At 62.6% G+C, this 17,983-nt stretch overlaps 1 protein-coding gene across 1 annotated transcript; it reads left to right on the top strand.

Moving 5' to 3' along the window:
* The first annotated feature begins 3,660 nt into the window (after positions 1 to 3,660).
* LOC128139064 (low-density lipoprotein receptor-related protein 2-like) lies at positions 3,661 to 17,413 on the top strand. Its single transcript, XM_052781003.1, has 33 exons — positions 3,661 to 3,778; positions 4,263 to 4,382; positions 4,789 to 4,908; positions 4,990 to 5,217; positions 5,443 to 5,556; positions 5,656 to 5,775; positions 6,084 to 6,209; positions 6,310 to 6,516; positions 6,682 to 6,850; positions 6,987 to 7,155; positions 7,404 to 7,629; positions 7,980 to 8,105; positions 8,313 to 8,528; positions 8,751 to 9,059; positions 9,315 to 9,527; positions 9,715 to 10,293; positions 10,703 to 10,918; positions 11,142 to 11,380; positions 11,463 to 11,592; positions 11,937 to 12,115; positions 12,232 to 12,418; positions 12,761 to 12,979; positions 13,207 to 13,390; positions 13,673 to 13,874; positions 13,945 to 14,109; positions 14,396 to 14,596; positions 14,687 to 15,230; positions 15,379 to 15,507; positions 15,694 to 15,801; positions 15,890 to 16,126; positions 16,259 to 16,682; positions 16,905 to 17,040; positions 17,341 to 17,413. The coding sequence occupies exons 1-33, from the start codon at positions 3,661 to 3,663 to the stop codon at positions 17,395 to 17,397; spliced, it is 6,717 nt and encodes a 2,238-aa protein (XP_052636963.1). The 3' UTR covers positions 17,398 to 17,413.
* Positions 17,414 to 17,983: the final 570 nt, after the last annotated feature.

Here is a 17,983-nt window from a genome sequence, read left to right on the forward strand (position 1 = left end):
GTGCTCTCCTGTTCTGTTCTGAAACAAATGGCATGAGGGCAAACACATCAAGTTTCCAACCACTTCTAGGGTGATGAGAGCAGCGTAGCTCTTGTTGTTACTGCTGAGAGCAAGAAATTGTTTCCTTAGTGCATTCATGAAATTAGTCCTCCAGCTTGCCTGAATGTCATTCCTTTCAAAATTAACCCTTTTAATTAATGGAAAGAATACTATGGTAAAGGGTGCTGTTACTCTAAGTTTCTTGCCATGCTGCATCACAGCAGGTGCTAGTATTTCCTAGTTCTCCCCAGCAGTGCCTTAGGTTTGTAAACTTATTTTTCCAGGGCTGTTTGGTCTTTGGGAGGTGGGAGGACTTGTCCACAGGTCTCGGTGTTTGTGCTCCTCCTGCCTATGCTGAGGATCTTGGAGGCTGAAAGTATCACTTGTGAGACCGCTTCCTTGCTCATTAAAACACCCACCAAGGCAGATGCTGCCGCTGCTGCTTTGGGGCTGGTGCTGGGCACGTGTGCTGGCCACAAGGGTATTTCAGTTTGAAGCTGAAATAAAACCCACCTTTATTAAAATAGTTTGGAATGCTCTGAAATTTTATTTTGAGGAACTTCAGCATTGAATAAGATGTTTTCCTAGGAAGAAATGGGTGTTTCATGAAATCCAGTTTTTCTGCTGGAATAAATTTTAGACAACAAGACAACAGATTGCAGGCAGTTTAATTCTGAGCACGGACACTCAGCACAGAGTCAAGTAGAACTGTACTTTCTTTATGGGAATAAGGTTGCAGTAGCTTAATAACTGATGTGAGGCAAGGTGTCCCACTGAAATTTTTTTTCTTCTTTACAAGCATGACAACCCTCATCTTTAGGAAAAGAGTGCTTAAAAGTCACTGTAGGTAAACAGGAATAGTTTAAAACTTCTTACACGAACAATGAGAAGAGAATTTGATCAATCATATAGCAGAAAGGATACATATAATTTTATGTGAACAATATAAAATCGATCACACTAATGTGAAACAGCCTTTGGATATTTGAAAAATTTGTTTGCTGTACTAGGAATAGTTAAAGGTGAAAATGTTATTTTGCACTTATTGGGACATGGTGCTGGACTTTTATATAGCATTTTGCATGCTGTTGTTCAAGTGAGCACTGATTTACTCCCTCTCATCATTTTGGTGAGAGCTTTTTGCTATCTTCAAGCCCCCCCTTAGCTTTTGGAGGCAGAGAAAGGAGAATCTAAATGTCAGTGAGAAAAGGAGACTTCCCAACTGATGGAATTGTAAAGAAAAACCTGAAATCTCTCCAGAACTTGGGGAAAAAAAAGCCAGTACCTCGTAGAGCAAAAGCCACTGTCTGTGCATATGAATATAATTGTGTACAGGGGGCCACTGTCTGTGCATACATATACCTGTACGTTCTTCTATCTATACACATATATTTTAAATACTTTGACTTAAAATAACGCTTTTAAAAAAAATCTCCTGCATTTTAAGAGGCTGGCCACACCAGGTGTCCACCACTGCTGCCCCAGCTTGCCAACCTAATGCTCAGGTGCACCCACTAACTTCTGGACCCTTTTCCACAGTCCCTCTGCTGCCACCTGCACTTGCCAGCCAGCTGCTGCCAGGAGTTACTGCTTCGGTGGCGTGGTTACGCCATGGGGGGAGCCTGATATCAGGGGAAGACAAAGGCCATGCTGGAATTAAATTGAACTCAAGGACAGGTGGGCAAGGAGAGCCCACTAGTCTCCCGGGAGCAATGCACATTGCAACCCCCAGCCCAGAGAACTACTAGGGGCTTGCACATCCACCTGGGCAGGCTGCCATGGCCCCTTCCCAGGCCGAGGAAATGATATGGAAAGCAGGAAAAGGATCACATATGCTGGGCACCTCCCTGGGCAGCCCAAAGTGCTGTCCTCCTCCTTCCCATCACAGAGGTATTGCTCTTGGGGGGAGTCTCTTTGTCCCCTTCCTTGGGTTGGCTCTCGCAGTGGTACAGGCTCAGTGCCTGGGTGGAGGCAGTGCTGGACATCCTAGGGAGAAAAGAGTATGCTGGGGGGGTGGGAGGGCTGGGGCAGCCCCTGGAGATGGGGCAGATCCCCAGGGACCTACCACAACTCTCAGTGCTGGCCTGTAGGGGTGATGAGGGCATCGGGGCTTTCTGCACGGCCTGAGGGTGCCTGGATACTGCTCTGTTGTGCGTCCATCTGTCCTTTCCGCTCCCTCCCCCAACCACTAGGACCCCCTTGCCTGGTGTCCCTGCCACAGGGGTGCTCATCATCCCTGGGACTTGCACACTTCTGTTTCCTGGGAAGCACCCCAGGAAACCAATTGCCCAGGGCCGCTGGGACGCTGCCCCAGAGAGAGAGGACAGCTGGGCCAATCTGCCCCCTGGGCTGCAGCACTGGCAGGGGTGTGTATGGGCACAGGGGCTAACGCTCACGGGGCACCACATCCTGGGACAAATGGTCTCTCCGGCCATGTCATGGGCCTGGGGCATCTCCTTTGTGCAACACCCTGGTCTTTCCATCTACCTGATGGTGCCTCTGCCCTGAGCTCCCAGCTGACTTGGCTGTGCCAGAGCCCTTCCTGTGCCAGCCCCGTGGCTGGCATCCAGTATATCCACAGCATGCAGGAGATCACACGAAGAGCTTTCCCTTCCTGAGCAAATGCCCCTTGTACGTGCCTGAACATCTCATAGACAGACAGTTGTCTGCCTGTGGGTGTGTACCCACAGCAGTAACTGCCCAGATTCAGCTCACGTGTGGGGAGTTTCATGGGGAGGCTGGAGAGGACGAATGCACAGCATCCACGGGCAATGGATGTGCTTGAAGCACAGGCTGGTCTTCGGGGTCGACAGACACTCATGCCACCTTGCGCAGCCGGCTGGCAAGCCAAAAGCCGTGGAGGGGCAGCACGCTGCCAGCTTCCCTCGGGTGCGTAGCCAGGAGGCCTGCCGACCCCCCCCCCCCGTGCCCCCGGGGCCATCTCCTCGGCTTGGGCCATGCCTCTCCGCTTTGCCCGGTGGGAGAAGGCTCCTTTCCCAGGCGGCGGCAGGTGCCTTATCCTCTTGTTGGGCTGTTTTCCTCCCTCAGCCGCTGCTTTTGCTCTCCTTGTTGTGCTCCGGCGGCTCCTTCGCAGCCCTCAAGGTCGAGGACCGGCGGCGGCCGGGCGGGCAGCTGTGCGCAGCACCAGGCCGGTGTTTTCGGGGGATGCCCCCGCGTTCAAGGCTGCCGCTGCTTTCCCACGCCCGGCGCAGGTGCTGCGGGACCCGGTTCTCACAACAATCCCAGGCCGATAAGGCGGCCCGGCGCAGCGGGACGAGACGGGCTAGCGGAGCGGGGAGTGGGGGGGTGGCTTGGGGACCCTTTACATCCCCCAGCTCTTGGAGGGCGGCGGGCCCCGAGCGTGCCCGGCCTGGGACCGCAGCTGCCCCGCCTGAGGCCGTCCCCCCTCGCCACCAGACCCTGGCTGGAGGCTCCCCGGGTCAGCCCGGCGCAGCCCCCGCGGTAGCGGGGCGGGCCGGGGTCTCCGCCGGCGGCGGGCGGTGCCCGCGGTGCCCAATGGCTGCCCGCGCCCGGGCATAAAGGCGGCGGCGGCGGCAGCGGCCCGCTCCCCTCCGCCGGCCGGGCCCCCCGGAGCCGCCCCTCGCCGCCGCTGCCGCCGCCATGGGCCGCCCCCCGCAGCCGCCGCCGCCGCTCCGCCTGCTCCTGGTCCTCCTCAGCATCCTCCTGCCGCCGCTGCTGCTGGCCGGGATCGCCGCCGGTGCCGGGACCCGCCGCGCCCGTGAGCCGGGGCTGGGAAGGGGGGGGTCCCTGCCCCATCCCGAGGGGCTGCGGTGGGCGCCCGCTGCCTCAGGGCTGCTTGCTGGCCCCCCCCCGGCGATGGGCTATGGGCGGGGGGTTCCCTGCCACCTAGGGTGTCCCCGTTCTCCCCACTCCCCGGTGATGTGGGGGTTCCTGCCCTCCGTGGCATCCTTCCCACCCTGACAGCGTGGGGGGGTCCTGCACCCTGAGTAGCCCTGTCCCGCTGCCTGGGGGAGGGGCTGGGGGGTCCCCCCCTTCCCTGGGTGGGGGGGAACGAGAGGCTGCAGTTCTCCCTCCAACCCTGCACGAGGTCCTGGGGTGCCCCTGGCTGGGGCCAGTCCCCCCCTCTGCGGGGCTGTGCTGGTACCCTCAAGCAGAGCAGGGAGCTGTGTGGGGTGTGTGCCGGCGGGTGTTGGCCGTGGCTGCCCAGGTTGACCAGGGGCCGGCATCCCTCTCTCCCGCAGCGCCCGCCAGCCCCACGTGTGCGGCCTCACGCCAGGCTGCCTGCGGTGCCAGCTGCATCCCCATTCCCTGGCTCTGTGATGGCGAGCAGCAGTGTCCTGACGGGACGGACGAGCAGTGCGGTGAGCGAGGGGAAGCTGGCACCCATCCTCTGTCGCGGGGTGGCTTGAGGGGCTGCGCTGCTCGGGCATCGAGGGGCCCAGCCGCTCTGGCAGGTGGTGGGGCAGGGCAGGCCAGAGGCACCTCGCTCCTTGCTGGCTCTGCCAGCGGCTCCTGCGTGGCACCCCGCAGGGCCGTGTGTGCCCCAGAGCTCCCGGGGGATGTCTGTGGCACGGGGACATATCCTGGATCCCAAGCTGAGCGAGGCAGCCCCCCACCTGCCCGAGAGCCCTGTTGGGGGCTGCTGCGGGCCAGCCCCTTGGCAGAGCCCCACAGGCATTGCCAGCACCTGCCCCGTGCCAGGATGGAGGGGACCCTTTTGGTTGTGCCGGAGCGGTAGGTCCCAGTGACCGTGTGCTGTCCCTGCAGATGTTGCCTGTGGTGGGGACCCCCATGTTTGGCAGTGTGATGACGGCCGGTGTGTTTCTAGCAGCTGGCGTTGCGATGGTGCTGCTGACTGCCTGGATGGCTCTGATGAGCACGACTGTGGTACGTAGTCTCTGCTGGGGGGGCTGAGTGGGGGTGGCTGGGGGCACAGGGCAGGGTGTGAGTGCTGCTCTGTTCCCTCAGTGTGTGGGGCAAAGAAGGTGCAGTGTCCCGGCACCCACCACTGTATCCCACACTGGGAGCTGTGCGATCGGCACCAGGACTGCGACGACGGCTGGGATGAGGAGGGGTGTCCCCAGCAGCCCTGTCTGCCTGGGCAGTGGCAGTGCAGGAACAGGGTGTGCATCATGGCCGAGTGGAAGTGCAACGGGATTGACAACTGTGGTGATTCCTCGGATGAAGATGTCTGTGGTAAGCACGCTGGATGCTCCTCAGTGGGGTGAGACCTCTCTAGGCCATGTGTGATGTAAGGGGTACTTTGCCTTCGTGGGCCCCAGCTCCCCTTGGGATGGTGGCAAGCATCCCGGGAACCTGTTGATGCTTTGCGGGGCCTCCCCATGAGTCAGGGACCCATGGCCTCCCCTGTGCCCACCTGGTATCAGTCTGCCCTCCTGACATGAGCTGTGTGCGCCATAGCCCCCTGCCCTCCTGGCATGGTGCGGTGTGACGAGGGGAAGTGTATCCTGGAGTCCCTGATGTGCAATGATGAGGATGACTGCCTGGATGGCACCGATGAGCCCAGCACATGCGGTGAGTCGTGTGGCTGCCGGCCACTGCCTGTGTGGCTGGGGCCCGGGGGAGCCACAGAGCTGTCCTGCATCGTGTCACCCCTCTGCTGTGTCCCTGCAGGTCGGAGCTGCTTCGTACGCAACGGGGGCTGTGCGGAGACGTGCACTGACACGCACTGGGGAGTGCAGTGCTCCTGTGGGGCCGGCTGGGTGCTGCAGGCGGATGGGCAGAACTGTGCTGGTAAGGAGAGGTCAGGGTGTACGCGCTTCGGGCATGTGCAGCCTCGGCTGCCAAAAGCAGGGTCTCCCCGGAGCCGGTGCTTGCGCGGGAACGCCTGCCTCAGCCCTGCTCCTGCCTGCGTGTGACGCCTGGCCCTGCAAAGGCTGTGTCTAGGTCATGTCCCAGAGGCAGCTGGTGTGTTTTGGGGCTGGGGCCCAGGTCCTGGTATCTAGGGAGCCTGCCTGTGGTCCCTGGGGAGCAGTGGTGGTGCTGTCTGGGGGTGGCTAGCCAGCTGTGCGGCAGGTTCCTGGCTGCACCTATCCCCGCAGATGTGGACGAGTGTTCTCTGGAGTACAGCCCCTGCAGCCAGCTGTGCAGCAACACCCCGGGCGCTTTCAGCTGCGCCTGCCTCCAGGGCTACACCCTGTGGCATGGCACCACCTGCGAAGTGGCAGGTAGGGTGAGCTGGGCAGCCCGGGCTGTCCGAGGGGCTGGGCCGTGACCCCAGCTAGCCATGTCCCCGCTCACTGGCTGACATCCCCCTTGCCCTGGCAGACAACGCGACGCAGATCGTGGTGGCCGTGGGGCAGGACCTGGCCCTTCTGGATGTGCGGACCCAAGCCTACCGGCCTCTGCTCTCCAGCAATACCGAACCCCGCGCCCTGGTGTATGACCTGCTCCGAGAAACCTACTACTGGCTGACAGAGGAGGGCGAGCTCTGGGCTCGTCTCCCAGGGAAGGGCACGCAGCCCCTCTATGCAGGTGGGGAGGAGTGAGGGTGCTGGGTGCCGTAGCGGGGCTGAGATGGGAGCTGAGAGCTGGCCTGCCACCCCAGCCCTGCCTTTCCTGTAGAGGAAGGGGCAACATGGGGTTTGCCTCCTGGCCCGCAGCAGGGGTGGTGTGCCTTAAATTGCTCTGTCTCTGCAGATGCCGGAGAGGTGAACAGCATCTCTGTGGACTGGTTCACAGGCCAGCTGTACTGGGCCAGTAGCCACCCTGCAGCCATCTGCGCGGGGCTGGGCGATGGCAGGGGCTACGTGACAGTGCTGGGGAAGGACGTGGCACCGGAGCAGCTGACAGTGCATCCGGCTGCAAGGTGAGGTGCGAGTGAGCCAGGGTTGGCCCTGGGCTCCTGGGTGAGCGATGCTGGTGCTGACCATGTCACGCCTGCTGTGGGGCTGTGGCAGCACTGGTGTTATGCTGTGAAGTGGGTGCTTAGTGCCTGCCCCCAGGTCCCTGTACTGGGTCAATCGCGGGCAGAGGGGCCGAACAGTCATTGCTGCAGCTGGCATGGATGGCTCAAACCGGCGGGAGCTCACAGTGGTGTCCATGGAGGAGCCTGTGGGGCTGAGCCTGGACCATGTGGCTGGCAGGCTGTACTGGATCAGCGAGTACAAGGAGGTAGGGATGCAGGGCAGCAGGGTTCTGCCCCCCCAGGTGCTGGGAGGCGATGAGGTGGGAGTGGAGAGGGCGGCCCTGGTTCCCCTGTGGCTACAACCAAGGCATGGGAGGGAGCACGGAGCGGTGCCCAGGTCTGGCACGCATCCCTGGGCTGGGAGGGGGAAGGCACCACTGTGAGCCCCGTGGCTGTGGGACAGTGCCGGGGTGTGGGGGTGCCACATGGTCACCGTGCCTTGCCTTGTCCCCAGTCCATCGAGACGCTGCAGGTGGATGGCAGCGGGCGCCACTCCTTTCCCGCTGTCCTGCGGAGCCACACGGAGCCACTGGGCCTGGCTGTGTTTGAGAGCCGGTTCTTCTGGACTGATGGCACAGAGCTGGTGTCGGCCACCCGGGCCTCTCCCCAGGAGCATGCAGTGTTGCTCCGTGCCCCTGTCTCGGCTTTCACTGTCCTGCATGCACTGCAGCAGCCTCCCCGTAAGTACTCTGCCGGGCGCCCGCTCCAGTGCAGGGCTGGCAGCATCCCTGCTGCTTCCCTGGGTGTTGGGGGAGGCTGTGCTGGGTCCTGGAGCTCACTGGGTCCTGCCCGATGGCTCTCCTGGTCCTGCAATGAGGGGTTGTGGGAGAGGGGAAGTATGAACCTGTAGGAAAGCAGCCGAGTCCCATGGCTTTAGGTAGAGCTGAGCCCTCCTACCTCATGTGACACTGCTACCCTGCCTGGGGTAGCCAGCCCATATCCAGCCCCGGGACAGCCTGTGTTTTTTGGGGATCAGGAGAGGCATGGGCGGTCATGGCTGCCTGAGCTCTTAATGTCCCCTTGCTTCCAGGGGACACTGCTGCATGTGCTCCGGGCCTGTGCAGTCACCTTTGCCTTCTGTCCCCTGTGCACCCTCGGGGCTACAAATGTGCGTGTCCGGAGGGCCTTTTCCTCCTGCCCTCAGGGAAGTGCGCAGGTAAGCAGGGTCTGCAAGGCGGGCTTGGCTGCCTGGGCTGGGACACATCACTGTGGGAGTCAGAGGGAGGCCGTAAGGGGCTGTGGCTTTGATGGGATGAGGTTCCCAGCACACACCAGTGCTGTTACATTTCTGCCTTGGTTTATGCTGGTGACCCCGTCCAGTGCCCCTGGCGCCACGCTCACACGCTGCCCTTGCACCCTGCAGAGCTGTCCATCGTGTATGCATCGGGGAAGGCCATCTCCCTGGTGCAGGTGGGCCCTGGAGCACACAGCAAATGGGTGCAGGAGTGGCAGGAGCCCCTCCACCTGCAAGACGTGGACTGGCAGAGGTCGGTGCTCTACGGGACGGATGACCATGGGACGCTGCTGCGTGTTGTGGGGCACCCTGGCAGGAGAGAGGCCATTGCAACTGGGCTGCCAGGTGAGACCCTATGGGGTGATGGAGGGCATGCTCCCCTTCCTGGTGCTCCCTGAGGCCTGAGGATCTCCTGGGTGCAGAGCCCAGCAGTCCCGTGGTCCCCACGCTGGGGCCGTGCCGAGACGCTGGGCAGCTGTGGCCTGGATTTGGGGGCAGGGGTGACTAGGCAGAGAAGCGGGGTCATGGGACAGCCTTGTAACTGCTTGCCTGCCTACTCTTGCCAAGTCTGCTCTGCCCGTGTGGACATCCGCTCAGGGGACCTGTACTGGCTCGCATGTAACCGGAGGGACATCGGAGTGATCCAGGCGTCTGACATGTCCCCACGCATCCTGCACCGTGCTCGCAGCAGCATCCAGCACCTCTTCTTGGACTGGCAGCGGGGCGCTCTGTACTGGTTAGCCCGTGGGCAGCCCCTGCAGCAGCTGAGCCTGGCTGGGGGTGCTCCGTGGGATGCCTGGAATGAGACCTGGCCTGGAGACCTGCCTGCAGCCATGGATAGCAGAGCCTTCAGCCTGCTCTGGAGCTCAGTCCTGGGTGAGTCCTGGGAGCAGGGAGAGCGGAGGTGGTCGCTATAGACAGGAGTGACAAGCCATGCCCTACATGCAGCAGCTCCCTGCCTGGGCAGTGGGGTGCTCGTGGGGCAGACCCATTCCCATGGCTGAGCCCCTGGCCTCAGCCATGAGGTGCCTGCCATAGCTGTGGGTTATGGGGGCACGGGGTGGGCCATGGGGTGGGCCACGAGGGGTGCCTGTGGGCCCCAGGGTCCTACACCATCCCTCTGCCTCGCAGGCCTACAGTCACTGAGTCTGACCAAGCGGCAAGCAGTCACCCTGGCACCCAGCTGGTCCCATGGCCTTGTGGCTGCCTTCGAACCATACCTGGTGTCAGCAAATGGGACAGCTCTGCTGCTGTGGGACCGGAGGACGCTGGCCCTTGTGCTGTCCATGCCAGCAGCAGGCGTGCAGGGAGTGGTGGCCTTCGTAGGCTCGGAGCTGCAGGCTGGTAAGAGTGGCCATGGCTCTTTGCCGGGCACTGGTGCTGTACCTGATGTGGCTGGGTGGCCTGTGGTGCTCTGAGCTGGACCAGGGTGCCTGGCTGCTGGTGGCTATGTGGGGTGCTCTTGGAGGTGCCTTGAGTGTGGGGATGGCACAGCCCCAAATCCAGGCTCATGTTCCTGTGCCTCTGCCAGTGCCACCCAGCAAGGAGTCTGCCCTGCCGCTCCCTCCACCTGTGACCGCCACTATGAAGACAACCACAAGTACTACTGCTGCTTGGCCCACTACCTCCACAAGACCTACACCAAGCAAGACCACCGCTGTGCCCACCACTACTCGTGCACCAACCAGCAAGGCTACCACATCACCAACCACAACCAGCCAGTCCACATCAACCAAGACCACCCCAGCGCCAACCACTGCCCGGACCACACCAACCAAGACCACCACTGTGCAACCAGCTGCCACCACCACCACGACTGCCACCACCACCACCACCACTCGGTCCTTGCCAACCAAGACCACTACCCCACGGCCAACTACTATCACCCAGCGTCCAACCAGTCCTGCACGGGTAGTGCCGCATACCCCACCCCTCCCATCCAGCCCTGCACGCCCCCTGACCCCAGTCCTCCATCTCTCCTGTCCTCGCACACATGTGCCCTGCCGTGACGGCACCGAGTGCGTGGACCAGGAGTACGTGTGTGATGGGGAGAAGGACTGTGCAGATGGCTCTGATGAGGATGGGTGTGCCCAGCTCTGTGACACCCCAGGTAGGAGCTGTTCTTCAGTCCCCTGTGCAGCTGGGTTGCCCTGTGCCAGGGCTTCTGGCTGCTTCCTGGTGGGGTTGGTGGGGTGGGGCCCTGGGAAGGTCTGAGTGTGTCCTGGGCTCTGGTGCTTGTGATGTGGCATACTGGTTTCTTCTGAGCTCGGTGCTGGGCTGGAGGTGCTGTCAGAAGGGGATAGGGCTGGCCCCACTGCTTGTGGTGACCTAGATGTGGCTGAGTTGAGACTGCCTCACTGGCCTTGCTCGGGACCTAGGCTGCTGGAGATGCACTGACTAGGAGGGACCAAGCCCTTTCGCTGTAGCATGGGGCCATTCTAGGTCACTGCAGGGCTAGCAGAGGGTCTGGGCACCCTGGCTGCCTACTGCAGGCTTAGCAAGGCGCCTTGTCTCCCCAGGGGCCTTCCACTGTGCGAGCGGAGCCATATGCATTGGGGCTGCGGAGCGCTGCGATGGGGTGCCACAGTGCCCTGATGCCTCGGATGAGACAGGCTGCTGGAGCCCCACGCAGGAGTGCGCCCTGCGCTGTGACGCTGCCACCCGCTGCATCCCTGAGAGCTGGCTGTGTGACGGCCATGCCGACTGCCTGGACCACACCGACGAGCAGGCCTGTGGTGAGACCCTGGGGCTGGATGGGACAGGGGCTTCTGGGGGTTGCCTGCCCCACAGGTGGGTGCGCCAAGTTTCCTGTGGGTCCAGGAGCAGGCAGTGCCTGGGGCAACCTGCCGAGCGGCTGGAGGGGCCGTACCCTGCTCAGTGCCATGCCTGCGCTGGTGGGATGGGGATGGGGACAGGGATGGGGACAATGCCCCCACTCAGCCCTGGACCTGCCCACAGTGCCGAAGGAGTGCGGTCCCGCTGAGTTCTCCTGCCGGAGCGGGCAATGCGTGGCCCTGGCCCTGCGCTGCGACGGCGACCGCGACTGCCGGGACGGCTCGGATGAGGAGGGCTGCGCCGTGCCCCGGCCGCTGCTCTGCCGCACGGGTGAGGTGGCCTGTCCCCACAGCGGGGAGTGTGTGCCGGAGGCCTGGCGCTGTGACGGTGCCGCCGACTGTGGGGATGGCACAGACGAGCAGGTGAGTGGGGTGGTGTGGACACAGCCTGTCCCTGCTCGCTCCCAGGAGGGCTGGTGGCCCTGTTCACCCTCTGCTCTTGTAGGGCTGTCCCTGGGAGGAAGGGCTGTGTGGGGACCACCAGTGGGGCTGCTCCCATGGCCACAAGTGCATCCCTGACGTCTGGCGCTGCGACGGAGAGAGTGACTGCACAGATGGCAGCGATGAGGCTGGCTGTGAGCAACACCCTGCTTTTATTCCCTCTGTGTCTCACCCAGGGGTGGTTGGTGGGTGCCCAGCACAGAGGGAGGTGGGGACGTGTCTGTACAGAGGCGAAAGGCCCTGTGTGCTCCTTGCTTCTTCCAAGCATTTGTGGTGGTTCCAGGCCCCGGGTAGCTGTTGTTCCTATAGGGCTGGTGGCCTTGGGATTAGGATAACCTGAAGCCAGGCTACAGGCACAGCTCTGAAGGTGGCTGCAGTGAGCCCTGGGCACTTTGCAGGAGCAGCTGAATCTGCCCCAGCTGAGTGAAAGGAGCTGGTGGACGAGGCTCAGGGCAGGCTTCCCTACATGTCCTTGCAGGCCAACCTGCTCCCTGCCAGAGTCACGAGTACCCATGTGGGCTGAGGGCCTGCCTGAATGCATCCCTAGTGTGCGATGGCCAGCAGGACTGCGCAGACGGCTCGGATGAGGGGGGGAACTGCTCTGTGCCCTGCCAGCAGTCCTGCACTCATCTCTGCTACCCCTCGCCCCAGGGCCCTGTGAGTGCCAGCAGTCCTGGTCCAGGGGCTTACCCCACCATGCTGCCCTGGTCCAGCTGCAGGAGGGAGCCTCATGTGTCCCCAAGGCAGGACCCTGACAGCCCCTTTCCCCGCAGCGGTGCTGGTGTGACCCGGGCTATCGGCTGGCCGAGGACGGTCTGTCCTGCGTGGACATAGACGAGTGCACGGAGCGGGGCGAGGGAGCCTGCAGCCAGACGTGCCTCAATGCCCCAGGGTCCTACAGCTGTGGCTGTCTCCCTGGCTACCTGCTGGAGCCTGACGGACGTGTCTGCAAACTCACTGGTAAGCCCTGTGACGGTCAAGCAGCGCCGAGGGTCCATGGCACTCTAGGGTACACCAGAAGCCGGTGGGTACCTGCCCCCTGTGCCTGCTGCCCATGAGCCTTGTAATCCCACGAATGGTCCTGTCCCCTCTGCCATGTGGCCTCCCAGGCCCCACTCAGCTGTGAGCTGCTGCTTGCCAGCCCGTGGCTGATCGGAAGATCCACCTGCACTAGCTGAGGAACATGCTGTGCGGCAGGGCCGAGTCCCAGCAGGCTCCAATGCCTGTGAGCGCCATGATTCCTGCCTGCGTGTGCTGGGGCCACCAGCACTGAGCAGAGTCCGGGCGCCTGTGTTGCCCCAGGACCAGAGCCCATGTTGCTGGTGGCCGTGCAGTCAGAGGTGTTGTCCTATGGCCTGCGGAGTGGGCGTGAGGAGGTGCTACTGGCTACTGACAAGGATCGCGTTGTCTTCTCACTTGACTATGACCTGGTGGAGAGGAAAGTCTTCTGGATGGACTTGGCCTCAGAGAGCATCCGCTGGCAGGACCTCGACTCGGGCAAGAAAGGCACACTGGTGAAAGGTGGGCTGTGACAGCGTGGGGTTAGCAGGGCTGGCCTCTCTGTGGCTGTGCAATCTCCAGGTTGCAGTGGGTGCCAGGCTGTGTCCCCTTGTGTGGAGAGGTGCTGGTGGGAACAGGGTTGGGTGGAGCCAGACCTCCTGGGATGGAGGGGGTCTGGGCGGGGAGCATTGTGCCAAAGGGCCATGCAGCTGTCACCCTATGGGTGCTGACTCTTGAGCGCATTGCAGGTGTGAGATCAGACTGTGTAGCAGTGGACTGGCTTGGGAGGAACCTGTACTGGACAGATGGGGCAGCAGGGCAGGTGCTGGCCACTCGCCTGGGCGCTGCCTGGCGAGGGATACCAGAGTACACTGTGGTGATGGATGGAGACCTGGACCAGCCCCACTCCCTGGTGCTCCAGCCTCTGGCAGGGTAAGTCTGGGACAAGAGGATATGGGGACCTCCTTGCCATCCCTGCCCTGCCCTGCTTTTTTCCACAGATGCAGGTGGACAGGCTGGGGAAGAGTTGGGATGGCCTCACCTGGGTGCTGTTGGGGGTGTGCAAGTGGGGAAGAAGGCACCTGCCCCTGCCCTGGGTGGAGCTCTCAGTGCATCCCTGATGGGATGGGAAGCTCCATGCCGCTCCTCTGGGCTGCCCTGGTACTGGGACGATGCTGTGCCAGGTCTGTGGGCCAGCACCTCTCTTCCCACCAGGCTGTTGTACTGGTCAGAGGTGGGGAGCCACCCACGGCTGATGGAGGCCACCATGGATGGGAGTCGGCGGCATGTGCTGCTGGCCCAGGGGCTGGGTTGGCCCACAGCACTGGCCCTCGACCTCCCCACCTGGAGGATCTTCTGGCTGGATGAGAAGCTGGGCAGCATTGGTTCTGCACGTCTGGATGGCACCAGTGTGAAGGTCTGTGGTGTGGCTCTGGTGACGGGTTCCTGATGGGAGCCAGGGTGGGTGCTCACGGCCTCTCTGCCAGGTCCTGCAGCTGGGCTGGGTCCAGAGCCCCTTCGCAGCGGCGGTGTGCGAGGGGCAGCTCTACTGGTCGGAGAGGAAGGCATGGTCCGTGCAGCAAGTGGACAAGGCCAGCGGCAAGAACAGAACCGTGCTGCTCAAACGACACGGGCAGCCCCATGGCCTCCAGGTACCTACCTGGGGGAGCCCTGAACCCTGCTGTGCTAGCTCTGCTGGGGGTCCCACCCTGCACGGCCCTGCCATCCTCTGAGTGCAGAGCCACTGGGAGCTGTACCCCCATCCCGGTGGTCTTTGGGCAGCAGTCCCTGCAGTCAAGGGTCTCTGGTCCTCTTGGAGCATCTCTGCCTCGCTATTCTGCCCCCAGCTGGGCTGTGTCTGGGCCTCGGCAGCATGGCGTGGTGTCAGTCGTGTTGGGCACTGGCAGGGCTGTGAGGCTGAGCCTGCCCTTCCCACAGGTGATGCACCCAGCCCTGCGCCCTGTGGCCCCTAACCCGTGCGTGGCGCGCGGCTGCTCCCACCTGTGCCTGCTGAGCGCCAGGCACGCCGGGCAGTGCCGGTGCCCCGCCAGGCTGATGCTGGCCGATGATGAGACCACCTGCCTGCCCCTCCGCGATTCGGCCTTTGCCCTCCTGGTGTCACCGGCAGCCGTGGCACAGGTACGGTCCTCCTGAGCTGGCCCTGAGGGCTGCTGTCCTCTGTCATCAGGGGAGCGGGGTCCCTGTCCTAGCGCTGCCTCCTTCCTCCAGGTCTACCTGAAGGACCTGCCCACAACGGCTGGATCCCAAGGCCTTCCCCCACACCAAGCCCTGCCCTTGGCCAAGGTGGGCCGCCTGACAGCCATCGACTACGCAGTGAAAGACAAGAGCCTGTACTTTGCGGAGGTGGGGGGCGACTCCATCGGGCTGCTGCGCCTGAAGGACTGGGGCCGGCTGTCCTGGAAGCAGGCGGTGGCTGTGGAGGGCACGGTGACGTCCTTGGCCCTGGACTGGCTGAGCGGGAACCTGTACTGGATCGGGGGGCAGCCGCCCAGCATCCGTGTGGCAGCTCCGGGGGGGCGGTGGGCCCTGGTGCTGCTCAGCGGGGGGCTGCAGGGCGCTGCCTGGCTGGCGCTGTGTCCTCGTGCTTCCACCATGTGCTTTGTCACGGCGGCAGGCAGGCGCCGGCCCAGCGCCGCAGTGGAGTGCGCGGCCATGGACGGCACCGGCCGCAGAGTGGTCTGGAGGAGAGCCCGGGCTCCCACTGGCCTCACCTTCGGGGGTGCTGGCACCCGGCTGTACTGGGCAGACCGCGGTGAGTGTGGGCTGAGTCAGGGCACTGCTGGGGATGTAGCGGTGGTTCAGGCGCTCGGTCCGCAGGGCACAGCCTGGCACAGCCCCGAGGTGCAGCCCGGAGCCCTCTGTGCCCCTACATCTGATGTCCCTGCGTCTCTGCCCTGCAGAGAGAGGTACCATCAGCAGCGTTGAGCTGGATGGATCCCGCTTCCAGGTGGTGAGGGAAGGGCTGCACGGCCTCTCGCTCTTTGCCATCGGAGAAGGCTTTCTGCTCTGGAGCACGACCTCAACCAACGGTGAGTCCATTTGCTGTGCTTTGGCCAGCTCCTCCTACTGCACCAGGACACAGGGGTGTCTGCCAATCTCTGTGGGGTGCTGGCTGCCCCTCCCCGGGGTGAAGGGCAGGCTGGGGGACCCCACCTCCCATTCCGGGCACCCTTGCAAGAAGAGATGGAGCAGTGCTGACCCCGTGTGTCTCCCAGGCTCCAGCAAGATCTGGCACAGCCGGCTGGAGCGGGCTGAGAGCTGGTGGTTCCCAATGGAACAGGAATTGGTAGCCATAAGGATTTACAGCCAGTTCTCACAGGAAGGTGGGTCTGGGGCTGCCCTAGGCCGAGGCATTGGGGGGGGCTGAGCCGTGCCCCGTGGTGGCCATGCTAACCCATGCTGTTTTGGCAGGCACCAACGGCTGTGCGAAGAGCAACGGGGGCTGTGCCCAGCTCTGCTTGCCCAACCCTGCAGGGCGGCTGTGCCGCTGCTCCCCTGGCTACCACCTGGTGCGTGGGGTGGCATGCACGCCGGCACCACCCTGCCCGGCCCTGCTCCAGGCCTGCCCTGACCTCCAGAGCTGCATCTCCGAAGAGCAGGTCTGCGATGGGCACCCTGACTGCGCTGACGGCTCCGATGAGTCTGACTGTGAGTGCCTGCCCGTGGCAGGGGCGTGCAAGGGTTCTGGCTGCGCACGGGGTGGGGAGCCTGCCCAGTCTCCCCCAGTTTGGGAAGGGGGGTCTCACCTGGGTCTCTGCTGACCTATGCCCATCCCTCCAGGCCCCTCTGTGGAGGTGGGGACACAGGTCCCCACAGTGGCACCATCCAGAACGTCCCATGTGGAAGAACAAAAACCAGCCTTCCCCACAGCTGCACCCAAGCCTCAGCAGCCCGGCCCCAGCCTGCCCGCAGCCCCTGGCCCCCGGGAGCATGGAGAGCCCTTCCTCGTACCCCCCAGCACTGAGGAGGTGCTGGGGGCTGTGCCGTGCAGCAGTGAGACGTGTAACCTGCGCGGGGACTGCGCCATCGAGGCTGGGCGAGTGACATGCCACTGCGCCCTGGGCTATCGTGGCAACTACTGCGAGGAGGCAGAGGTGAAGCCCGTTGCAGGACCTATCGCCCTGGGGGTGGCTGTGCTCCTGCTGCTCACTGTCGCTGCTGTGGGGGCCCTGGCCTACATGCGGAGGCGGGACAGGCGGAGGAGGTGAGCTCTGGGGCTGGGCTGGGCCAGGTACAACTGGGGATGGAGAGGGACACGGTCTCCCTGCCCAGGGACAGCGTGGTGTCCTGGGGCACTCCTGGGCTATGTGGAAAGCTCCGATCACCCTGGCAGGCTGTTACCGGGAATTTATGGCAGGACCTTGGGATCTGCCTCATCTCTAAGAGATAGCCATGCCATCCTCAGTGTACTTTTTTTCCTCCCCAGGACCTCAAGCACTGCCTCCACCCGAGTGCTGACCTTGTACCACCGTGAAAGCGATCCTGAGGAAGAGGATGAGGAGGAGGAAGAGCTTCCCCCCAAGAGCGATACCTTTGTGAATGAAGCTTACGAAGGGAAAGAGGTGAGTAGCATCTGGAGCAGGCCCTGGTAGGGACCCCCCTGCCACCGTGGGGTGCCGCAAAGCCCCCCCCCCATATGCAGATCCTTCCCCAGGCCCAGTGCTGGCATGGTGCCCACTCCTGAGGCAAGCTCTGCCCTCCTGCTGGGGAAGAGGGGCAAGACCTGGGGGTGCCTAGAGTCTGGCTGGTACAGGGGCTGTCCCTCTCCATCTGTGGCTGGAGCCCCTGTGCCAAGATGTGGGGTGGGTCCAGGGAGGCTGGCTCAGACTCATCCTTGATGCACCTGTCTGTGATCTCTGCAGGAGCTGCCAGCCCCGCTGAGGAAGGGACCATATTGCCCCGACACTGTATTTTCATAAAGGAATGTTGTGCAGCATCTCTGGTGCTATTGTGGTTTGTGTGTGGGCTGGGAAGGGGAGCTTGGTTTGCTCTTCCCAGATGTCTAAGCTCTAGGGAACTTACAGTCCAGAGCAAAAAGCTTTGGGAGGCTTTTCGGGAAGTCTCCAGCTCCAACACGTTCTCTGAGCCACCTGAATTTGATCCCCCCCTGCATCACACAGGGCATCCTGTACCATCCCTTAATCACACTTAGGGCATCTCAATCCACTGTCCCTCTGCAGCAAGGCTTAGCTTGCTGACCAGGGTGCTTTGGGCTCTCCTGGGGTAGAAATCTGGCCAAATAGCTCTGCAAGGAAGCTGGTTCAGCTCTTGCCCTGTTATGCAGGGTGCCAAGCAGCATTTTATAGTGCAGTTCTGACCTCCCGAGTGTCCCTTACAAACCAGCGAGACCAGTTTTACTGCCTCGCACCAAGCTAATGATGAAAGGGGAAATATATGCTATTTTTTTTCCCTGTGATCTCTCTTTTTTTCTCCCCCCCCAACCCCCCCCCCCCACCCCTGAAGTGGCTGTACTCAGGGAATGAGAAACCTCTTCCAGAGCTGATT

The sequence above is a fragment of the Harpia harpyja genome, chromosome 2 (genome assembly GCF_026419915.1).
Source record: "Harpia harpyja isolate bHarHar1 chromosome 2, bHarHar1 primary haplotype, whole genome shotgun sequence".
Classification (NCBI taxonomy): Eukaryota; Metazoa; Chordata; class Aves; order Accipitriformes; family Accipitridae; genus Harpia; species Harpia harpyja.

Coding starts and splice junctions, on each gene's coding strand:
- LOC128139064 (XM_052781003.1), top strand. CDS start 3,661: ATGGGCCGCCCCCCGCAGCCGCCGCCGCCGCTCCGCCTGCTCCTGGTC. Junction 7,630..7,979: donor TGCACTGCAGCAGCCTCCCC/GTAAGTACTCTG, acceptor CCTTGCTTCCAG/GGGACACTGCTGCATGTGCT. Junction 15,231..15,378: donor GCTGTACTGGGCAGACCGCG/GTGAGTGTGGGC, acceptor TCTGCCCTGCAG/AGAGAGGTACCATCAGCAGC.